The 22,029-nt window shown below is 40.8% G+C and overlaps 1 protein-coding gene across 3 annotated transcripts; it reads right to left on the bottom strand.

Annotated features, from left to right (window-relative positions):
• Nucleotides 1-2,546: 2,546 nt before the first annotated feature.
• Nucleotides 2,547-21,466, bottom strand: STK17B (serine/threonine kinase 17b). 3 transcript variants are annotated; one of them, XM_055812966.1, is made up of 8 exons: nucleotides 21,339-21,466; nucleotides 18,892-19,047; nucleotides 14,829-15,041; nucleotides 10,393-10,537; nucleotides 10,055-10,181; nucleotides 9,109-9,157; nucleotides 7,534-7,713; nucleotides 2,547-5,475 (listed from the first exon to the last, which is right to left on the bottom strand). In XM_055812966.1, the coding sequence occupies exons 2-8, from the start codon at nucleotides 19,011-19,013 to the stop codon at nucleotides 5,193-5,195; spliced, it is 1,119 nt and encodes a 372-aa protein (XP_055668941.1). In that variant the 5' UTR covers nucleotides 19,014-19,047; nucleotides 21,339-21,466; the 3' UTR covers nucleotides 2,547-5,192. The 3 variants fall into 3 exon arrangements, with proteins under 3 accessions (XP_055668941.1, XP_055668943.1, XP_055668942.1); XM_055812968.1 differs by lacking the exon at nucleotides 21,339-21,466 and adding an exon at nucleotides 20,830-20,853; XM_055812967.1 differs by lacking the exon at nucleotides 21,339-21,466 and adding an exon at nucleotides 19,712-19,735.
• Between the last annotated feature and the right edge of the window lie 563 nt (nucleotides 21,467-22,029).

Raw genomic sequence — 22,029 nt, 5'->3', positions numbered from 1 at the left:
TTTAAAGACAAAACCAGGTCTCTGTGTTTTTCCTTGTGTATCTTGGTTTTGCCAACAATATGGAAGCACAAATATAAGTAGTGGGTTTATAAGTAAGAAGTAATTCCTATTAAATACTAGAAAATTTTCCCCTATTTGAAAGAAGTTGGGTTGTTGGTTTTTTTAACTTTATGATCTTTATTGTCAGGTCTCGTTACGCACATCTCCTGAGTGCAGAATAATATTAATGCCTGAAAATCAAATTAAAAACACAAATACAATAGTATTTGCTTCCCTAAAAGAAGAGCAATAATTATTTACATACTGCTTGTAAAAAAAAAAAAAAATCTTCATCAGAAACATGCTGCGCTATAAGAAGGTGAGACTTCCACACATACCACAACAGAACTACTGCCCAGCATGGAACGATAACTTTGCAAATTGTTTCAAAACAGCCACCACAGTAACAGCACAGAGGTACAACACAGTCCTACAGTTATGGAACATGGAAAAGATCTTTAAAAACAGTGAAGAGATCTGGGTTCAGCTGTGTCAAGGGAAACACAGCAGGTTACAGGCCACAACCTGTGTGCTTATTTCTTCCTCCCAGCCACTCCCAAAGAATATTCGAACAAGCTTGAGCACCTGTCGGTGCTGGTTTAAAAAAGAAAAAGGAGCCCTTGTTTACTGTCAGGGCTGTAACTTACCTTACTTGGCAAAAGTACGAGCACGACTGCCCTGGTAAGAAGATGGGGAGCTGTTATCAAGATGATATATTTTTCTAACCTCTCCTTCCTTCGGAAGCCTTTTGAAAAGACAGAAATGTCAAGCTGTCTCAAATTCCTACTAGTGTTAAACAGAACAGTGTGTTTTCTAGAGGTCTTAAAAAATAGTAATCCAGAAACGAGGCAGCATTCCTGGTAAGAACCTTCAATGCAGGAAACTTAAATATTGAGATAATTTCTGAACTCAGTGCTGCAAGCGACACCAAACCAAGCACAAGGGCACTATTTCTTTCACTAAAAAGAAAGCCCGTTTGTGCATTTCTGACAAGAAGCAAGCTTTCATTTTGTCAATTAAATGCGCCTTTGTAGGAAAACCTATTATCCAGGCCACAAGGGTTTACCACCTCTTTTGAGTGTAATTCCCCTTCTAAAGAAAAACTGTTTTTTTAAATCCAGCCATCTACTTGAAAATGAAACAAATGTAAAATCAGTGCCCTAAGAGTTAATAAGTCACAAATGTGCCATTTAAGTTTCCTTACATGGCCATTCAGCAAGGGCCATTAGAATTTAACATAAAAGGTTATCACCTTAGTAAATACTGCAAGACTTAACTAGACCAGTACATACAGGAAGACAAACTTTTTATGGATAAAACGCAGGCACATATAAAAGTTTCAAGAAGTTAGTCAATAGGCTCATGCATCCGTAGTCATCAGCATGGATTCACCAAGGGGAAGCTACGCTTGAGCAACTCCATTAGCTTCTGTGGTGAAATGAGGGGAGAGCCGTAGCCGTTGCCAACACGGACTTTGACAAGGCCTGTGACGCTGCCTCCCGTAAGGTCCTCATAGACAACCTGCTGATGTGTGGGCAGGATGAGCAGAGAGAGGTGAACTGGGAGGTGGCTGACCAGCAAGGCGCCGGGGGCAGCCACCAGTGGAACAGTCTAGTTAGAGGTCAGTAACTCTGACCCCCAGGGGTCAGTACTGGCTCCAATCCTGTTTAACATCTTCATTAACGATCCAGATGATGGGGCAGAGCATACCCTCAGCAAAGCTGCAGATGACCAAACTGGGGGGGAGCAGCTGATACACTGGAGGATCGTGCTGCCATCCACGGGGACCTCTGCAGGCCAGAGAGATGGGCTGACAGGAACCTCAAAGCTCTGCACCTGTGGAGGGTCAGTCCCATACACCGGTACATGCTGGGGCCACCCAGCTGGAAAACACCTTTGCAGGAAAGGCCCTGGGCTCCTGGCAGACACCAGGTTGCACATGAGCCAGCAGCACACCCTCACCACAAAGGTGAGGAGCTGGAGCTGGCCCTTCCCTTCTGCTAAGCACAGGAAGACCCAGTCCTGCTCTGGGCTTCTCAGTACATAAGGCATGTGGACATACAGGGTGATTAAGGGACTGGACCATCCCTGCTAGGAGGAAAGGCTGAGGCAGCTGGGACTGTTTGCCTGGAGAAGAAAAAGTTCAGGCTGGATCTTATCAACATATATAAATATCTGAAGGGAGGGTGCAAAGAAGATGGAGCCGGGCTCTTGTCAATGGTGCCCATGACAGGAGAGGAGAGAATGGGCACAAACTGAAACACAGGAGGTTGTCTGAACATAAGGAAATACTTTTTTTACTGTGAGGATGACTGAGCAGTGAACAGGTTTCCCAGAAAGGTGGAGTCCCCTTCCTTGGAGATACTCAAAAGCCATCTGGACACGGTCCTGGCCAACAAGGTCTAGGTGGCCCTGCCTGAGCTGGGGGGGCTGGACAACATGTCTTCCAGAGGTCCCTTCCAACCTCAACCATTCTCTGATTCTGCAAAGAAATGAAAACACAGAAGTTTTGAAAAAAGGCAAAGTTTATTATTTTTTTTTTAATATAAAAAGGTCATGAGCTACATAGAAATATGACTTCAGTCATCTTAAAATGTTACTCATCACTCATTTAAACTTTTTAATTCCCAGGAATATGGCAGGAAGCAAGACAGGCTAACAATTGTCTACAATGTATGTATTTACATTCAGTTGAAGTTATGCGTGCACAACAATATTTTTAAATAAATCAAACTCACTGATCCGAAGAAAACCTGATTCAAGGTATATTTTAAGTTTACATAAAGTACAAATAAAGTCTTCAAAACTTAAGTTTCTCACGTAATACCAATTTTCTTATTTAAGTTAGCCCCAGAAGTAGTAAGAAATGTAAACATCAGATATCATGATAAAAATCTTAAGGAATAACAACTTTGTCATAAAGTGCTGGCATATGCTTTCAGCTTTATTTTCCAGATGTTAAAAGTAGAATACTCACGTATGAAGACTTTCACAAGCTTCCCAGTTGTCATTTCAGTTCAGTAATATTTTTGCAGAATTTAAAAATGTAACAATTTTATAAACATCGTTTTCTACCTTTCTATGTCACAGCTTTTCAACATTTTCTCCTTTAAGTGGACTTTAACTTCTGAGTGCATACAAAATTGTTTGTGTTTTTTAGTTTACCCGGTTCAAACTGGACTCCATGCTGGTGGAAAAAACCAAAAGGTTAGGTATGACTTCAACTGGGAAAAGCCAAGGACTTTGAAAAGTAAGGGTATAAAGTACCTGAACACAATCCAACAACTGCCTCCAGTGAAGTAATTTATAATTACATATATTATCAGTCCCACTGAAAAAAGCAACATGAGATTACATAGAGAAGACTCAGTGTGGTTCACTTATACTTCGGCATCTGAGCTTCATATGTGCTAAATATATCCATTACTTCATTTCACATGGGATTAAGTCCTTACTACTTCCAACAAACATAAGCTGTAAGATAGTCTCACACGCCTTACACCTCAGTCGGCCTTTCACTTGTTGACTTGAGTGTCACCCACAATAAAAACAGTCCTAAACCCCCACACATTATGGTGATACTATATTGAAATCTATTTGTAAAAAAACCTTATTCCTTCCTTGCGTGAAGAAAGGTAAAATACAACCTTTTACCATTCCCTGTTCACCTCTCAACCATAGGTTGTTCCAAAACCTCCATCTGCCTAGCTATTGACAAGTCCACAGGCACACTTGGGAATGATTATCAGATTGTTGTATTTTATTATACAAAACAAACGAAAGACAATTTAGTCTAAGCTCTGAGGAGTGGAAAACCCCAAAAGTATCTTAAAGTGCCATTTACTTTCAAAATATTTGCAAGAGCTTTAATACATTCCCTACACAAAAAGGCTTCCAACCTCAGTGTTACGATCAGGATTTTTATCTTGTCAGTATCAGTTTCAGGCTGTTAAGGCATGACTGGTATTTGCTCTAAGTCAAAAACTGACATAGGCATTTTTTCCTCAGAGCTTAGAAACAGGAAGTGGATGTAACTTGAAAAAATAACAAACCCACTAAACAAACAAAATTGAAAGGCTTAAAACAGTTATTAGGTAGTTTGTCTTTAAAAACTAACACACTGCAGTCCATTTCTCAGAGTGGGCACAAAGCTAAGTTATTATGCATAACAACAATTGACAGAAAGATGCACTGCATTTCTACATTAGAGGGCATAATGAAAAGCTTTTAATTGCAGCTTCACTGGCAAAAATGGTTATTTTCAGTTTATTCAGTTACTACTTTTAACTCTAAAGAGGCTTTCTGTTTGGGTTTTTTTTTTTTGGTGTGGTGTTGTGTTGTGTTTTTTCTTAAGATGAAGAACAGGTCAATACAGGTAGACAGCACTATTTCAGAGGTTTTATGAAAGCAAACTAACAAGTTTATCAAATGTTCCCATCAGCGTGGGACCTTCATCCTCTTCAAATACAACTTACTGATAAGAATCAAAGGATCACTAGCACAAGGAATGACAGTCTACCTGCTGTCTATTCAAGCACTGCAGAGATCCAACACAGCAAAAACGCAGAGTATGTATTATAATTGCTGAGCGGACCAGATCAGTAAGGCAGAAATGTTTCATTAACTACGAACAATCCTAGAGAGGAAGTAATTTTCCACGTGGCCCCAACAGATGTATCATAATCCCAAGACATACCAACATTAGCTTCCATTTAAAGGGATGAGAGTGATCACAAATAAGCCCAGTAGGACAGCTAGATTCTGTTTCCCTGCTTAGACCAATTTCTTATTAAGGCTAGTTATAAAAGTGTACATGTATTTAACCACTGGCAAAACTTGAGCTTGAACAAACTCATTTTCAGGTTTTAGTTTGTTCAATCTGGCATCACTTTTGGACTGAAACTTGAAAAGTGCAAAAATATTTAATTATATCTTCTTAAAAAAAATAATTCATTTTATTGGTGCAACAACCCAAATTTTTCAGGAGTTAAATCCATTGCCCGCAATGGACAGAAAAGGAGGCACCAACATAAAAGAATCAAAGTGCATTTCCAGTATGCCAATGCTGCATGAACTGGCAAGCCATAATCTTATATTCACCACTGGAATAGATTATGCTAAATTCATTTTTACAAGAAAGTCTATATTACAGATCAACATACGAAGTCTGTCATGAAGTCTTGGGGATACTGCAACGAATCATCAAAACGGAAACGTTTGGAGACCATGCTGCTGTCCTCTGGAATATTTTCTTTGTCTTCCTTGTTGCTACAGGTACCATTAGAACTGGATTTTACATTCCGCTCTTCTAAGCATTTTGTTGCATGTCCTGGCAGCAGAGAAGAGCAACAAGTTTCTTCAGGGCTACACAAGAGCGTGAACTCCCCTTGCTGCAACCACAAATGAGAAAGACAGGCCTCTGCTGTGGGTCTTTCCCTTCAAAAGACAAAGGGGTAAAGTTGCTTAGGTTAATTTCAGAAATACTAAAACCATAATCAAAATAGCTCTGACACATGCTAAGAAATCTTAAGCAGAATTGACGCTAAAGAGTTAGTATTGCTGTTCCCCCACCACTACCAAGGCTGCTACAAAACACATCAGATCCTACCACAGTCAAGGTTAAGTATTGGCAACATGCATCTAAATTTTAATTGACAGTTTCTCCTACAGCTGGATGTCAGAACTGGTAAGCTATTAATCAGCAAATATCCACAGTCCCTCGGAACACCTCCAACATTGTACATACAAATGTCCACATGCTTTTGCAGTCCTATGTTTTATACAGGCCATTGCAAATAGGGAGGCTAATGCACCGTCAGGTTCTCAAGGAGGGCTAAACAACATTATGTCATCAGCTCTACCTGACATTTTGCAGGGTTTTACTCTTGCAATTCTGGTGTAAACCCTTCTGGAACATAGTTACTACCAAACAAACCACAACCTTAGAAAATCGTTCCTTTGGATAACCTAGTATAGTGCTACTACAGTTTTCATCATGTTCTGCATTAAGGTCCATAGAACTTCCTGCAAATGCGATAGAGCACACTACCTGTCCTTAACTCTACTGCAACACCTAAGTATTTTTTGGTCAGAGAACTGTAACTTTACAGGGTTGACTATCTGAGGACAGATTTTTCCTCTTAAGATTCAAGAGGGTATAGTCATCAAAAACTGGAATGAGAAAAATAAAATAAAAAGGCTATTGAGGATACGATGAAGACTCCACAATGCCCAGAAGCAAAAAAGCAAGCACAGTATTAACAGTGATAGCATGTCAAACATCCCGCAGGTCTACACCAACAGTTATGAAAGCAGGCTCTTCAGAACTGCTTCTCTCGTGACACTACGGTTTTTGTGAATTATTCCAGATCTTGACAAACCCTCTGTGTGAGATACTAAAATAGAAAGGACTGTCCAGACATGAATTTATATGGAGCCTATTATTTCGTCAAAGTAGGCACTCTACAGGTATCGCCTCCCACTGTCCCCTCCGATCAGGAGTCTCTCTCTCAGCCAACGAAGAGGGTCGCTCCAGCTTGTTGCGGACTCTCCAAAGGAGACAGGGGCTACTGCCTCACCACGAATGACAATACCTAGCTCTGTAATTGGTAACACCCCACCGAGCCTAGTAACCACGACTAACTGACTCTACTAAATATTATTGCCCCGTATGTATCTTTCAGGGTGGTGGAGTTTTTTGAGGTTTTTTGTTGTTGTTGTGTTTTGTTGGGTTTTTTTGGGGTTTTTTTTGTTTTGTTTTGTTTACTGCATTTGCTGGTGCAACAGTTAAAAAATATACAGTTTTAATACTATCCAGCAAGCACCGACATAGTTAATGTCTCTAACTCTCCCACTCTCAGAGACTATCTTTTCAAAGTTCAGCTGCTCTGAAAGGCCTTAATTCAAGTCTGAACTGCCAAAGAATGAAAAGTTATGGAAGTGTGCCTTACAAACAAAAAGAAGTTTGTGCTTTTGATTGAGAACTTCTTTTAGAAGACTGAACATGGCAAAACACTCTGTGTTTCTGAAGAACACATACTCAGTCAGAACATTGCCAAGTTTTTATATAAAATGTATTAAAGTAGAAAGATACATTGAAGGTATATCAGAAAAGAAAAAAGCACTGCACCAAAAAGACTGCATTTTATCTCTCCAAATTGTGCAATAAAAGGTTAAGTTGTAGACATGAACGTGACCTTCTGTAACATGTCAGCAGATTTGTTAATAATCTGTCCTCTGAATGAAAATATAAAGAAATGCAAAATAGAACACTCAAAGCAGAAGGCTGACTGCAATCACAGCCAGACAGCAAACCAAAGATCCTTTTTATGCATTATGGAAAAGCATAAACACTTTTAAGTATCTAGCTGATAATGCCAATGCATTGTGAAACGTCTGATCATATCAGCAGTATTAAGCTCCCAAATTAACTTTTTCTAGGTGCTCCACAAACACAGAAGACCAGATTCTTGCACTGAGGAGTTTGTCACTTACTCTGGATTTTTTATGAGAAGTTTTTGAACGAAGTCTTTGGCAGGCTGTGAAACCGATGAAAATGTTTCTTCTGAATAATCCACGTTAACTTGAGATATATTAAGGTAAGTTTCTTGATTATCAGCTCCCACAAACGGCGATTCTTGCGTCAGCAGCATGTATGAAATTACACCTATATTCCTGAGGTAAGAACACAATGTATAATCCTGCTAGAATATCTAAACAACACACCCCCCCATATTTATTGGGACGCAGATCAAACTTCCTGATGTTCTCCACACCGAGAATTAGAAACATCACATGTGACATCTCAGATTTATGTGATTCACGCATATATGCACATGCACACACAAGGAAAGCTATGCATATACCTCAATGAAGGGATTTCTGAAAATTGCTTACTTTTAATATACCCTTTTCTTCTCATTGAAATTGTTCAGAAAAGGAACTATAATCACTTTTACACAGGCCACTCTTGGCCATATGGCAATTCTGGATAAGAGAACTGCAAAAAGATAAAACTTTCTAGATCTCACGTAAATAAAACCCCATCTTTCACTACAATTCCAGATGAAGTATCAAAGACTGAGATTTAGTCAGCCTTTCTGTACAATCGGCATCCAAGTTGCATTACAATATCCTCTCGCTGAGATGTTTTTCACCAAGAACATGAGTACCACACATCACGTGATTTATTTAAATCCTAGATAATTTCTTGATGCATAATAAAAATTGTTTTGTGATCTGATAGATCAAACTTTGGTAGTCATTACAGTGTGGACACACGCAGCTGCTCTGTTTGTCATTCCGAGTAGAGCACCAGTAGTCTGGTTTTATGTCTTCCCACAAAACCAGGCAAATAGTAAGCGGTTAAAAAACATTCACCAACAGATTTATTTGCTATTGTAAGTTCAGAATTTCAACGGAATAATTAGATCATAGCAACTTTTAAAACTGAATTTTAATTATTTAGGTGCTCAAGAGAAGCATATGAATATTTTATGTTTTTAAGAAAAAAATCTCAAAGCTAGCCTTTACACTAACACAGCTCATGAAAATAGGCTACAAGGGTATACTTAAGAGTTGCGGATCAGTTTAAGATACTTGTCTCTTTTTATGACTTGTTCTGCAGATACTGCTTTAAAGGTAAGAAGTAGAAAGCTAAAATACTTCTTACCATCTGTATAATCAAATTATTTAATGATACAGAAGTGGGGAGGAAAGAGTGTCCAAAGTAGTTAATACCTGAAGCATGTCATCCAAGAGTAACTAATACCTAGAGTATGCTATCCAGTCATTGCTCTTGCTCCCTTATAACAAATACCTACACTCTGGCATGCTCGGAAGCTGCCTGCGTTCCCTACTAGGTATGCAACGGGCCCATATACAGAATTCCTGTAAGCCCCGAGTATCCTGAGGGCTCCTTCCCATCCCAACTCTCCTCTTCTGGTCAGCTCACCAAGAGAAAGGCATTCTTGGAAGCCAGATAAAACCACATCAGAGTCTGGATCTGGCCCCTAGATTGTTAAGTGGTCATGCCTACTTCAATAAAATGAATTGACATATAAAACCTACCACATATCTGTAGCTGTGGTAATAGGATCGTAGTTCAAGATTTCTGGAGCTAGAGAAAGAGATGATGAGAAGAAAACCCCTTTAATAGATATATTATTCAAGTAGCCTTGAATCATACACTAAATTTTCAGTAGTTTTTTGCCAACTATTATTATGACACTAAACATGCAGCTTCAACCATCAAGTTTTTTTATTTTCAAGCTAGAAGGGTGGAAAAGTTATTTCTGTTTGGTTAGACCCAGTGATGCCTCATAGTGCCATTTTAGTGTGAATCAATCTGGCCTAGTGTCTACTCTATCCAAGCCCCAATAGATTTTCTAATCAGACACATGCAACATAAATATTCTTTGAAGACATTTTTACGGTATATAGCTTTTTAAGGGGAATGCATAAAGCCTTCAGTGTATTAACACTGCAAAGCCAGCTGACCAAGCCAATTGTAGTGGTTGTTAGTGTATGCTAGATAGCCAGTTATTCACTACAGACTGCAGTGCTCTTAATGTTTTGCCTGCACTCAATTTTAAGTAAACCTGCCTCTCAGAGAGGGCCAAGTGCTAATGGAAGCCTTTCCCTTTCCAAAGAATATTTTAATCGCATTAAATCACCACGCTAAATGGCACTACTAATTCAAAGAACTTATCTTTAAGCATGCTAGCACTGCGTTTCAACTCCAATCAAAAAATTTAACAGACAAAATTTATTGTTGATTTAACAGTCCGCATCACAGTGTGGAATCAAGAGGTGCACTTAGTGATACAATTTGGGATATTTTTGGTGCAAGTATTTGTTGACTACTCAAGAACAACCAAAGAGCTCAAAACATGTTGCCTTATCCTGCCACTGGTCTTTCTCCAGTAATGAATGCTAAGTTGATAAGCACATTAAATGAACTGTTTCTGTTTTTTCAAAGCCACACATCAGAAATTGTGAAGCAACTCTTTCATACCTAGATACTCTGTTGTTCCCATGATCTGCCGCAGTTCACTAGAATTCTCAAGCTTCCGAGACATACCAAAATCTACAATTTTTACATCACCAAGAGGATTGATGCTGCTCAGCAGAATATTTTGAGGCTAGAAGAGATTTAATTCTCAATTAGTATAATAATACAAGCAGCAAAAAAACCCCAATGTACTAAATGACATTTCAGTTTGTTGCTAATTTTTTTAACCATTATTTAATCTCTAACACACTCATCTTTGTAATGTATTTAACAAATGACTAATTATCATAATATTAAATTGAAGATAAAGTACTAAAATAAAAAGTTTGCTGCAGCCTCACCTTTAAATCAAGATGAACAATATTGTTTTCATGCAAGCAACGAAGTCCTTCAAGTATTTGTCTTATAAGTCTTACAATATCCCTTTCACCAATTCTGTCATCCAGATCAGGGACACACAAGTCAAATATTTCTCCTCCAGCAGCACTGAAACACATTCAAGAACATTTAAGTATTAAGTTTGCATTTTCAAGCTTAAATGAGGAAAAATTTTATATATAGTACCCATTTACGTTACTACTTTTTTTCTTCCTTTTTAAGAAACCAGACACTTATACCAAGACACATCACATAAGCACTTAGAAAAAAGAAAAAATAAATCTGATTATGCTTTTTCTTTCCTCATACCCAGCAACAGCAGTTGAGACAGTGAAACAGACCTTTGTGGCTGAAAACCTCATAATGCTTTAGTAGCCTCAAGCATGCTTTCCTGTAAGTAAGTGTGAAGATGCCTTCAGGAAGATGAGTTCTACCATCATTCCCTAACAAAAGAAGCCTTTCTCTTCAAGTCAACTTCAAATTTCTTCCGTTAGACTAGTTCCATAAATAATTCAAAGCAAGAAAGGCCAGAAGTATTCCTTTTATCTGAATTTTGGCAGTAAAAGCCATCATTTTTTTACATGGTGTGGCTGTGGTGTAAATACAAGAAACACAATGCAGTGAACAGTTAAAAGCTGCTGAAAAATATTTCTGGAGTGGCAGGAAACTCCTTAATTGTCACTCTAGATCCTGCCACTGACAGAAGACTAAGAATCAGAGAGGTACCAGGAAGAAAATCTGGCACACCGCTGCTCATTAAATATACAGCTGCCTAATCAGTTAGTGAGCAGTATCTTCCAGAAATCTACTAGACACAGAATATTCAGAAACACAAGGACTCTGCTCTGTCACTTTGAAATCTACCACATCCACACTAACAACAGAAATGAGACTGATAAGCTTCAAGATTTCATACAGCATCTCAAGTGTGTCTTCCTCAGAAATAGGCCGCTTGTTTACAGAAAACCCTACAGCATAAAGGAAGCATGGAAATAACCACGTTGCATATGGTTTATCAGTTATACTTCTATACCTCGCTGCAGTGTCAGCTGTTTCCTTTTGTGCTGGTTTTGAAATCATTATTCAGCCTGCTCTAAATGCCTGAAGTTTCTTTATCTTAAGGACAAAGGGCTACCTCAAAACACAGATCAGTAAGCCTGAATTTCATCATTAGTAAAATAACGGAGTCTATAAACTCCGTGGATAAACACAGCCACTAACTGCTGGAGCTATGCAGGGTCTGGTAATGCCTCCCCTAGTTGCCTTTACGACAAACGACAAAGCATAGATGAGGGAAGAGCAGTGGATGTCATTTACTTTATCAAGGTTTTCAACACTGTCTCCCACAGTATTCTTGTAGCCAAGTTAGGACACCATGCTCTGAATGGGTGGACACCCAGATGAGTAGAGGTGAAGAGCTCTGCTGAAAAGGATTTGGAGGTCCTCACAGTGAGCTGAACGCACAAAGACAGTCAGCAGCACCTTGGGCGGTAGTAAGAGCAGCACAGCCAGTAGGCTGAGGCAAGCGACTCCCCAGTGCACTAGACCACAGCATCCTGGTTTCGGCTCCCCAGTTCAAGGAAGACATTAACAAGCAGAAGAGAAAGCAAGTAAAAGAGCACCAGATGGCCTGTAGCATACATAAATGTAAGGTATCTTCAGAAAAATAACCAAACAGAATCCTACACAAAGCCAGACTTTGAACTGGCAGGTACTGTTCAGGCAATTTTAATTGACAGTTCTCCGAAATAATCGGACCAGTGTGCAGAGCAACCAAAACAAAAGCCAACACACATGGCTACCATCAGGAGGGCTCCTGGGAACCCAGAGCAGCAAAGTGACACTCAGTATAAAACCTCAGCATGTACTTCTGGTTTCCATATCTTCAAGAAGGATGTAAGATTAGTGAAGACACAGAGACAGGCAAGTAAGACAGCTGCTTTACAAGAAGAAACCAGCAACACCAACTCTTCATTCTGGAAAGAAGACTGGGGGCAAGTCCATGAATGAGGCTTACAAAAACACTAAAGCTGGTTCAGAGATGAACAAAGAACTATTATCCACTGGAGTCTCACAATATGAGAACTAGGAGGCACCGGATGAAACTAGCCAATTAGTTTAAAATTGACAAAAGAAAGTATTTCTTCACACAGTAGGTAACAAACATCCAGAATTTCTTACCACTGAAGCAGATGGTATCATGAGGTTCAAAGAAGGGCAAAACAGGTTGACAGATACTAAAAAGGAAGAGGCAGAGAGGTATCCTCAGTGCAATACCTCTGGGTGCTGGGGCAGCGCAAAGAGAATGCACAGCAAAAAGTGGACAGGATCATACACTCCTTAGTTCTTCCCAAATCGCATCTCCCTACAGCACTGCTGGAAAGGGCAGCAGGTTAGACAGACCTTCGGTCTGACTCTGTGGGGCCTCGCTCAGTTCTTCCATGAACAGAACTAGAGAGATTTGAAAATTAGTTCAGCTGCCTGGTACAGCCATGAAGCAAGCAAACACAGCTGCCTGGTTTCTCTCTAACCGGATTCCTCCAATTACCTTTGACCATCAGATTAGAAGAATAACAATCTCCATTGTGGGGCTTTTGGAGTATTCACATCTTCAGTAATTCTTTCTACAAAGATGCCCCTTATTAGGAACTAGCATCCATTTCTCTCCTTCATTGAGAAAATGTGTGCTTATACAAACTGACTCTTATTTCTGCATCTTCCAAAGAACCCCACCAATACAATCCAGCAGCAAGGACTATATATAGGAGCAAAAATACAGCTAAACTGAAGAGGCTTGTGACCTATTTTATGAGTAAGAGACTAATTTCTTACAATTCTTTTAAAATGCTGCTTCAGAGTTCTGATAATGAGAAACAAGCAAAAACCAAAAAAAAAAAATCCGTGTTTTCTGCTACAGAAGGACATAATTTACAAGCAGAATCAGCCCTGTACTTATCCCAGTAGAACTAGGAACACTTACTGCACCACTCTGGAACACTACTGCAAAGCAGACCATCAACACCAAAGTAGTATAAGGAAGTTGTTTCATTACAGAGCTTTAATAATCAAGACAGCCGCGTTGAACAAGAAGCAAGAAAATCAGTATGGCTTTTATGTGAACTTGCACTTGTTCTTGATAAATAGTTCAACACTTGTCATTTTGTCTTTACTTCTACATCATTATCATTTTAGCCTTCTCAGAACAACAAATAGTATGCTAGGTATCATCTAATTCCATGAAAAAAAAGCATTTTTAAAGATAATCAGCTACATTCTTTGGAAAATCTGAAGGAACTTATTATGGGGTATGCAGATCACTCTTAATAGCTCCTCAAATACTTTGTACATGAAGCTAAAATCCTAGAGAGGAACTTCCCTTACACTCCAAACAACCATGTACCTATACAGCAAATATGATAAGATATTTCAAATTAAATTCCCAAGTTAGACTTGTTTTCCAAGCAAAGAGAAGCCACAAGGACATCTAAAAAGATTAGGGAATTTTGGAGGAAACAGCTCCAAAACCCAAACAGTTCTAAAACAAAACCACTCAATTTCGAAGCTCAGAATCTGCAACAGAATTGCAGGTTCTCAGTCACCAATAAGCATCAAGCAGTGACTGAAGTTCACAGAACATGGATGTGCTCAGCTTCTCCAAAACCTGTGTTCTTAGTATCCATGCTATTATATTTTTTTATGGTATGATTTAAGATGCATCAAAGCACTATGCACTTTCTATGGAATTCAAGAACATTCTCTCCAGTCAGCTTGCACAAAAGATTAAGAAAAAAACCCCACTTAAAATACTAATAAAACAAAGAAACTGCACCCTAGAGTTTGTATTCAGGTTTTATATTAGGTTGGACTGACCTGAAAATTGATCAGAGCTTTTTTACAAAAATTGAACTAACAGAAGAAATAAATTGCTCAAACAGGCAAGTTTTATCAAGATTACCTTCCTGAGATAGTACTTAAAAGGAAAAAAAAATTCAGTTTGAAATTGCATGAAATTGTCCACAGAAGTTACGCAATAAAAAGAAAGATGACCTTTTTTTTTATAGTATTTAAAAAACCACAACTTTCAGTCCATTTTTAAAATTTTGAGTATAGAACTACTGTAGGTTTTGGTATTTTGTTTAATGCCTTATTCCATATTGTTTGACATAACTCATCAGCTCTGGATGCAGTAGAACACACGTACAAAACAACAGATTCAAATTAACAGCAACTGATTCAAAAGTCCCTATGAGCTTATAAAGTATATCATAATGAAATATTAGCATATGTATATAGCTCACTGTTGTAATTCTTCTGGGTGTTCAAGCAACTCCTGCAAGAAATTAGTATCTTGACAGATTTGTAACTACAAATGTGGAACATCTGATGAAGGCATACTCACTATTCCAACACTAAGATGATTTCATTTGCTGTTTCATAGACTTCATGAAGATTAACTATGCGAGGATTAGATTTCATTAATTCAAGTACGGCGATTTCATGAAGAATCTCTGCTTTGCAGTCTTGACCTCTTCTTCTTTTCTTTAAAAATTTAGCTGCATACTCTTGGCCTGTGGATTTAGCTATACATTTTCTAACCACAGCACATCTTCCCCTACAAAATAAATGGGAAAACATTAAAACCTAAGACATAAAAAGTAAATCAATTGACATTAGAAATAAAAAGGCATGACAAATAATTGGAAACTAAAAAAAAAATAATTAGGGGAATGCCATGTTTGGCCTACTCCCTGAACAATGACTTTCGGCCACTGTAGGAACAAGGACATTAAGCTAGACGAAGCTTTGGCGAGACCCAGTAAAATTCCTTTCATACAGGCTAGCTAAGCATTAAACTAGTGCATCAGGTGACACTGACAGTCTCACGGTAGGGTCACACAGTGCTGGAGTAACCCAGGTTGGAAGGGACTTCTGGAGGTCTCTAGCAAAAACTTCTGCTTAAAGCAGGCCCAGCTGTGAGATCCTACCAGGCTGCTGAGGGCTTTGTTCCAGTTGGCAATGCTGTATTAAAACAACTCAACCACATTACAGCACCTACAGGATACGGTAATAAACAAAGCAAACCCCTGTGAAATGCAGAAAATGAACATGGAAAATAAAGCATGTTTGTATGCTGGGGGGGGGGGAGGAAAGTCTTCAGTGCAGAAAATTTTAGAGTCAAAAAGAGAACATCCCTCTACAAATCACATAGTACTGCTAAGAAAAACACCCAGGTATCTGCAAAATGCTTAGAAAAATCTTAAGAGAAAACCCACTCACTACTTAGCATTCTCTTCTCTATTACAGTTAGATAGAGCATGCTGCTTTATTTCCTAGCCAACTGTTTAGGTATGGAAACAAAAATGTATTTTGGCAAGGAAATGTTTTTAAAAGAAAACCACATACTGTAGTCAGAACACCAAGCTGACCTTTTATAAAATTAGGGGGGAAAAAAAGGGCAGTTTTTTAAGCCAAGTTATAAACTCCTGAAAAAACAAAGTTTTATAACAACCAGTTTTGCATTCCCAGAAATGTCTAGTTGCATACTTGTAATGTGTTTTCAAATGATACAAGAAACATTACTTTAAAAAAAAAACAAAACACTTTATCGGCTAAAAAAAATTGTGTAGAGTTCTAAAAACAGTTATGAAGGTTTAGTCCGATGGCCACTATTATTAGGCCTAGTTGGCTGGATGTGGAGAAGGCGATGATTTTTTTGATGTCGTTTTGGGTTAGAGCACATGTAGCGGCACTGTGTACAAAGAACCAGATCTATACTAATGCCTTTAAAAAAGTGCCTTTCCATGCATGTTTTTTGTTACCACTGCATACTAAGAACAAATTTAATGAAGAAGCTCAGCTGAGCTGCGCTTTTTCAACTAAATTAGCTTCTTTAGTAGAAAGGACTATGTTGCCCTGTAGGCTTTGCCTTTCTTCTGGTGCAAAAACCCCCAGTGCCTCAAAGGAAGATCTCTAAAAAAAATGTCTGAAGCTTTTTTGGGAAAAAACAAAAATAAATCTAGACTTCAGTATTTAATCAAAGAGTATAGGAATCTCATGAAAAATCAGATTTCCATTTGCAAGTAAGTGTTAAATAGTTTGTACAAATTGACTAAAATAAACACGTAACGCTGACCTTTAATCATACTACTATCACTTATCTAGAAGTATATTCAACAGAACAGCTTCTCTGTCATCATTTATCTCAACATCAATTAGTTGCAGGATTTCTCTATCCTTTTCTTAAAACACTAGATTTAGAAATGTAAGGGTACAAAAACTCAAAAGAAAAATTTAAAGAGGTGAAAGTTATTTGTAGTCTGATACACGCACACTCTTCATTTTAGGAACTATTTGTAGGCCTGAAATGGCCAAGACCTTTCCGAGTTGTTAAACCAGCTTATTGTTGTAGAGCATTAAGTTATTGAGCTGAATTTCATCACATACGAGAGTTCAAGGTACTCCCCCACAGCTTACATTCTCATTTAACGTCACATCACCCTGTCAACCACAAGAGTTTCTCTGAAGTTAAAAAAAGGGGAACTGGTTGAGTTTCATGAGAACAGAAAGATGTTCCCCAATAGTTTTTGCACATCTTCCTTCAAGTTGGTGTGGGTATAACAGCTTTGAGGGGTCAGCAGTATCTCCAGACTGATGATACAAGAATTTCCACTTGTTTATACTGTATTTGTAGTGCACCAATTAAGACAAAATTATCAAGATGTAAAAAAATGGTTGTAGAGCATGGAATTCCCCCAGAAATGCAAAACCACTCAGATCTGAAGTGCTGCACTGAAGCAAAGTGCTTCCCACTCCTTGTTGCCTGCAAGGCAACTGTTTAGCCATCACACTTCACAGCCCAGTTTTATGAGATAAAACCCAATTTCAAGTTGTCTTCATATCCCAAGATATAGACCACAGAAATTCAACTACTTCAAAAGAAGCCATACCATCCACACGCTGGGGACAGAACTACCTAACCCACTAAACAGAACCTGCCTGCTTCGTGAGTCAGTGGCTTAAATACCAAAGGACCTAAAAGATAAGGTGTGGGAGGAAGAAGCAGGGCCTGGGAAGCTTAAGCAGAGAACAAAAGAACCATTGACTAAGTAACCTGAAGAGGAAGAAGAAAATTGCAAGTGAAAATAAAAGCATATTAAATCTTTTAGTGATGCTACAAAGAAAGGTGGATTTTACATTACTTAGGAAGTGTTGTAAACACTTCAAACAAACAAAAATAATAAATACACACTGTTAGGCCAGGAGAAGTCAAAAGTGTGTTTGGAAAACATGCTACTCTGTGTTTCTTGGCTTGTTGGCACTTTGTTATGTCTGGTTTAGCACACACAGAAAAATATTACAGACTATGTGCTGGAATTGACACAAAATCTGTATTTTTGTTTGCTTTAGACATCATCCCACAGGTATATATAATCTGAAATCAAACATTTTAAGAATACTGGAGTTCTAGAGGATGGTGCATATAAACTGCTTCTATAGAGCCTAGAATTTAAAACTAGAGCTGACAAAAGGGTAACAAAACAGGAAAATTACTGGCTGCAAGGTGTGCCTTTATGAAAGCGTACCAGATAAAACACATGCTAGGAAAAGAACAACCCCAGGAGAACGATCAAGGCTGAAAAGCACACAGAATCACATGTGGAAGAGCATCTTGGCTGACAAAACAAGTTCCGGGGCAAAAGATGGCTATGTAGCACAGCAGCATGGCACAGAAGCAGCGGGACTGGCCCATGCCTCCTCTGTTCAAAGAGCCTGGAAACACAACCACAGTGGCATTACAGTTGCATGGCTCTACACCCAATCCACTGAGTATCTTCAAGGTATGAATCAACCCAGCGCTTTCAAAAAAGCATTAACTCTGATGTCTGAAACAGTATCGTAAATACCAAGCGCTTTTTGTTCTTTTGTTTTATTTCCTATTTTACCGTTGCAAACATGAGCAAGGGAAGCAGGCTGAAAAACTGCTCTGAAACAGCAGGTTGTTTGATAGACTAAATGTTTGAGGGTGGGAGGAGGAATAGAAAAAGTTTTCTGGACTTCAAAAAAACTTAACCAACCAACCAGAACCACCAATTCAAAATCCCCATTCTTTGTTGTGCAGTACTACCCTATGTCATCTCTTCTTTAGTTTATGTACCTGGAATGTGATGTGTGACTAGACAGGGGAAATGGAAGAAAAGGAACATAATCCCAGATCTACATGCCTATGAAAACAAGCTAAACCCCTCTGACATGAAAAAGGCTGGCAACTTAAGCCTCACTGTACCTTTTCCTGGTCCCTGGAGAACCTGTCAGATACCGCCAAGAAAGGGGCAGGCAAGGACAGAGGCATATTTCATCCCCCCATCTACTACCATGAAAGTTTGCCAGAAAAAGCCCGTCGTTGCACAATGAATTCTTACAGCAGAAATTCCTCTTGCTAAAATAAATGGGAAAAATCTTACCTTCCCAGCTCTTTTGATTCAAGCATATAAAAATTATGGAAATTGTCTGTCTTGATTTGTGTCTGCAGAGATGTGGCTAACAAGCCAGAAAGGCTTTTATTCTCCAACTTTCTCCTCGACATAGTCAGGAACAGGTCTCTCTCTTCTACCAGTCACCTGTCAAAGCAAAACAATTAAGAGTTTTGAAATTCCATAATGACAGCACAGAATATTAGAGTTCAGGTCTATCAGACTAGAATAGCCTTAAGTTTGTTCAGTAATGACCTGAAAACAACACACTAAATTACTGCAAAAATAAGAACCGAACACTAATCAAGACAGGCTTAGAAAACTTAAAATTACAAAAAAAAAAAAAAGTTGTAACATTTCAGATAAATTGGTGTGTCTGTCTGTCTCCTGCAGCATACCCATAAAATACTAGGGACAAGCTTCAGTAGCAATAAAAATGCTGGTTTTTACTATTAATGATATGTACTTTTTTTAGCTTTCTAAAAATAAGCTTTAACTCTTCTGTGGGCTCTGGGTAAGTTCAAGCAATTCACATGTCTACACTTTTAACTGGTATCCCTGGGGAACTTAACCAAAACTCCTTCCTGTTTGTTGTCTGCAACACAGCAGGAACAGCCAACCACAGGAAAAAAAAAAAGTTTTTTTTTTTCCAGTGGGAAAATTCACATTTCTTACTAAACTCACTCGTAGCTCATCTAAGTTTCACTTTAACACTAAATTAATTATCAAAAAGCAGCATGAATGGGTAACATCCTCTTTGCAAGTTCAGATCATTTAGAACCAAATGATGTAGCAAACCTGATTCAATTACCTTAATGAACCAGTAGAACAGCACATTGTGAAGATGCACCCATCCACGTTATTTCTAAAAAAAAAAAAAAAAACCACCACCAAAATCCCCCAAAACGAACAGTAGAAATACTGGGGGTTTGGCACTCGCACTTACAGACCTGAAGCATGTCTTCAGGTGAAATGCAAAGGCAAGGCAAAAAAGAGGTTATTGAAGGGTAACAGAAACCTTAATTGATGGTTTATTTTAAGTTAGAAGAGTAGGTTTACCTTAATTATCAAAGAAAAAATAATGCAAGGCAAATAATAGTTCAGATACAGTTAAACTTACAAAAACAAACTTTCAGTTTTCAAATGACAGACATGTACCATCAGAAACTCTGGGGGAGCACTCAAACTAGTTACGATTCAAATATAATCCAGTACCCATCAAACACTGTTCGAATTAACAGCTGGTGTAACATACTAGAACTATTCTAGATTTAAATTATGATTCATACTTAAACAAGGAAAAAAACCCCAACCAAACCACTCAGTTTAAGAATATCTTTAAAGCAGCATTTGATAAGCCTGAAATAGCTTCTATAAAGATTATCAAGGGGTCAAATACTATCTAACATACAAGTCTTTGAATTGTCTCATTCATAACAAACACACAATTCTTCTTTCCCAATTAGGTGGCAGTTTATCATTTAAGAAACTGATCTAGATGTCTGAAGTTTTACATGACTTTCCATAGAGCTGTACTCCCTAAATACAGCTTAACAGTTGAAATTATCTTGCTTCTGCAGTGCTTCAGCATGAGAAAATTTACGTTAGACAGCTAATCTAATCGATTCAGAGCTTACAGCTATCAAATTTATTACGTAAACTTTCATTTCATGTCGTTAATCTTACAGAATAATTATTAAGGAGAACTTTTGTCTTATGTTGAGTTAGCTCTGTTTCTCTGGTAAGACACACCTCGTTTTAGCTTGGCATTATCAAGAATAGAGAAAAACACACACTGACAGCAGACGGCAACCCACAACCAGGCACAGAACCTGCTGAGGAGCACGCAAACCAAGTTCAAATCCAATTAGCCGTGAAAAAAGGCACAAATCCTAATGCATTAGCTACTTCCAAAATCAGAAGCGATACCCGCGCTGCTGCCCCAAAAGCCCCAAGTGACAGACAGCAGAGTCGCGCAGAAGTTTGCAAGTAACAGCTCCCGCTAACCGGTCCCGCCGCAGGGAAAGCACCGCGCTGAGCCGCTTGCGGGAGGAGCCGGCCGGCGGTGCGGGGCAGGGCCCGGCGGCGGGTGTGCAGGGGGGCGGGCAGCGCATCCCCCCGCCTGCCGCCCCGCCGGGCTCCCGCGGCCGCCTCACGCCGCGGGGGGGGGAGCGCGGCCCCGCGCCCCGCACATCCCGGCCCGCGGGGCCCGAGAGACCCGCGCCCCCGACACCCGCGCGGCACGGGCCGCCAGCCCCGCGCTGCGCCCCGGCTCTCCTCACGGGCACCCCCCGCGCCGCGCGGTGCCGCCGCCAGCGCTGCCCGCGGCGGGGAGACGCGCCCCGCCCGGACCCGGACCGGGGCAGGCAGGGCGAGACTCCAGCGTCCCGCCGGCCCCGGCCCGGGCACCCGTGCTCCCCCGCCCCGGGCACACGCACCTCCCGCCGCCGTCGCTCTCCCCTCACGGGCCAACGGTCGCCGCGACGGCCCCGCGCGCGCTGCAGGCCGTCCCGCGCCGCCGCCAACCGCCGCACAGCCGCCGCCGCCAACGCTCAGCCCGGGAGATGTGGCTGCGCCCGCCCGGTTGCGTCGCCAAGAGCCAATCAGCGCCCAGCTGGGCGGGCCGCCCGCGCGGCGATTGGCCGGAGCGCCCTCCGAGCGGGCCGCGCGCCCGCCCCGCCGGCCTCGCCCCCGGCAGCAGACTGAGGCGGCAGGTGCCGCCCGCCCGGCCCCCTCGCGCCCCGCTCCGCCCCCGCCTCCCCCCGCGGGCCCGGCCCCGCTGAGGCGGGTGGTTGGGGAGCCGGGAGGCGCCCTGGCCGCCGGCCGCGGGCCCGGGGAGCCATCTTGTCGGGCCGCCTGACGGCGCGCAGGGGCGAGGGGCACCGGCAGCTGTGTTTAACCCAACGGCGCGGCGGTGCGGGGCGCGCTGCGGCCGGGGACGGGACGGGACACGATGGCGCTGAGCGGGCCCAACCCGGGCACCCCGGGGCACAGGCACGGCCCCACAGGCACCCCGCACCCACCCCACCGCACGGCCGCTCGCCTGCGGGGCTCCGTGCGTGCCAGCGGGCTGCGAGGCCTGCAGGGCCCGCGGGGCGGCCGGGCACGGGGCGGGGATGGCCGGGCTCA

The sequence above is a fragment of the Falco peregrinus genome, chromosome 8, assembly GCF_023634155.1.
Source record: "Falco peregrinus isolate bFalPer1 chromosome 8, bFalPer1.pri, whole genome shotgun sequence".
NCBI classification, from domain to species: domain Eukaryota; kingdom Metazoa; phylum Chordata; class Aves; order Falconiformes; family Falconidae; genus Falco; species Falco peregrinus.
The sequence above is the reverse complement of the archived record's forward strand: the minus strand, read 5'-3'. Positions and strand labels throughout refer to the sequence as shown.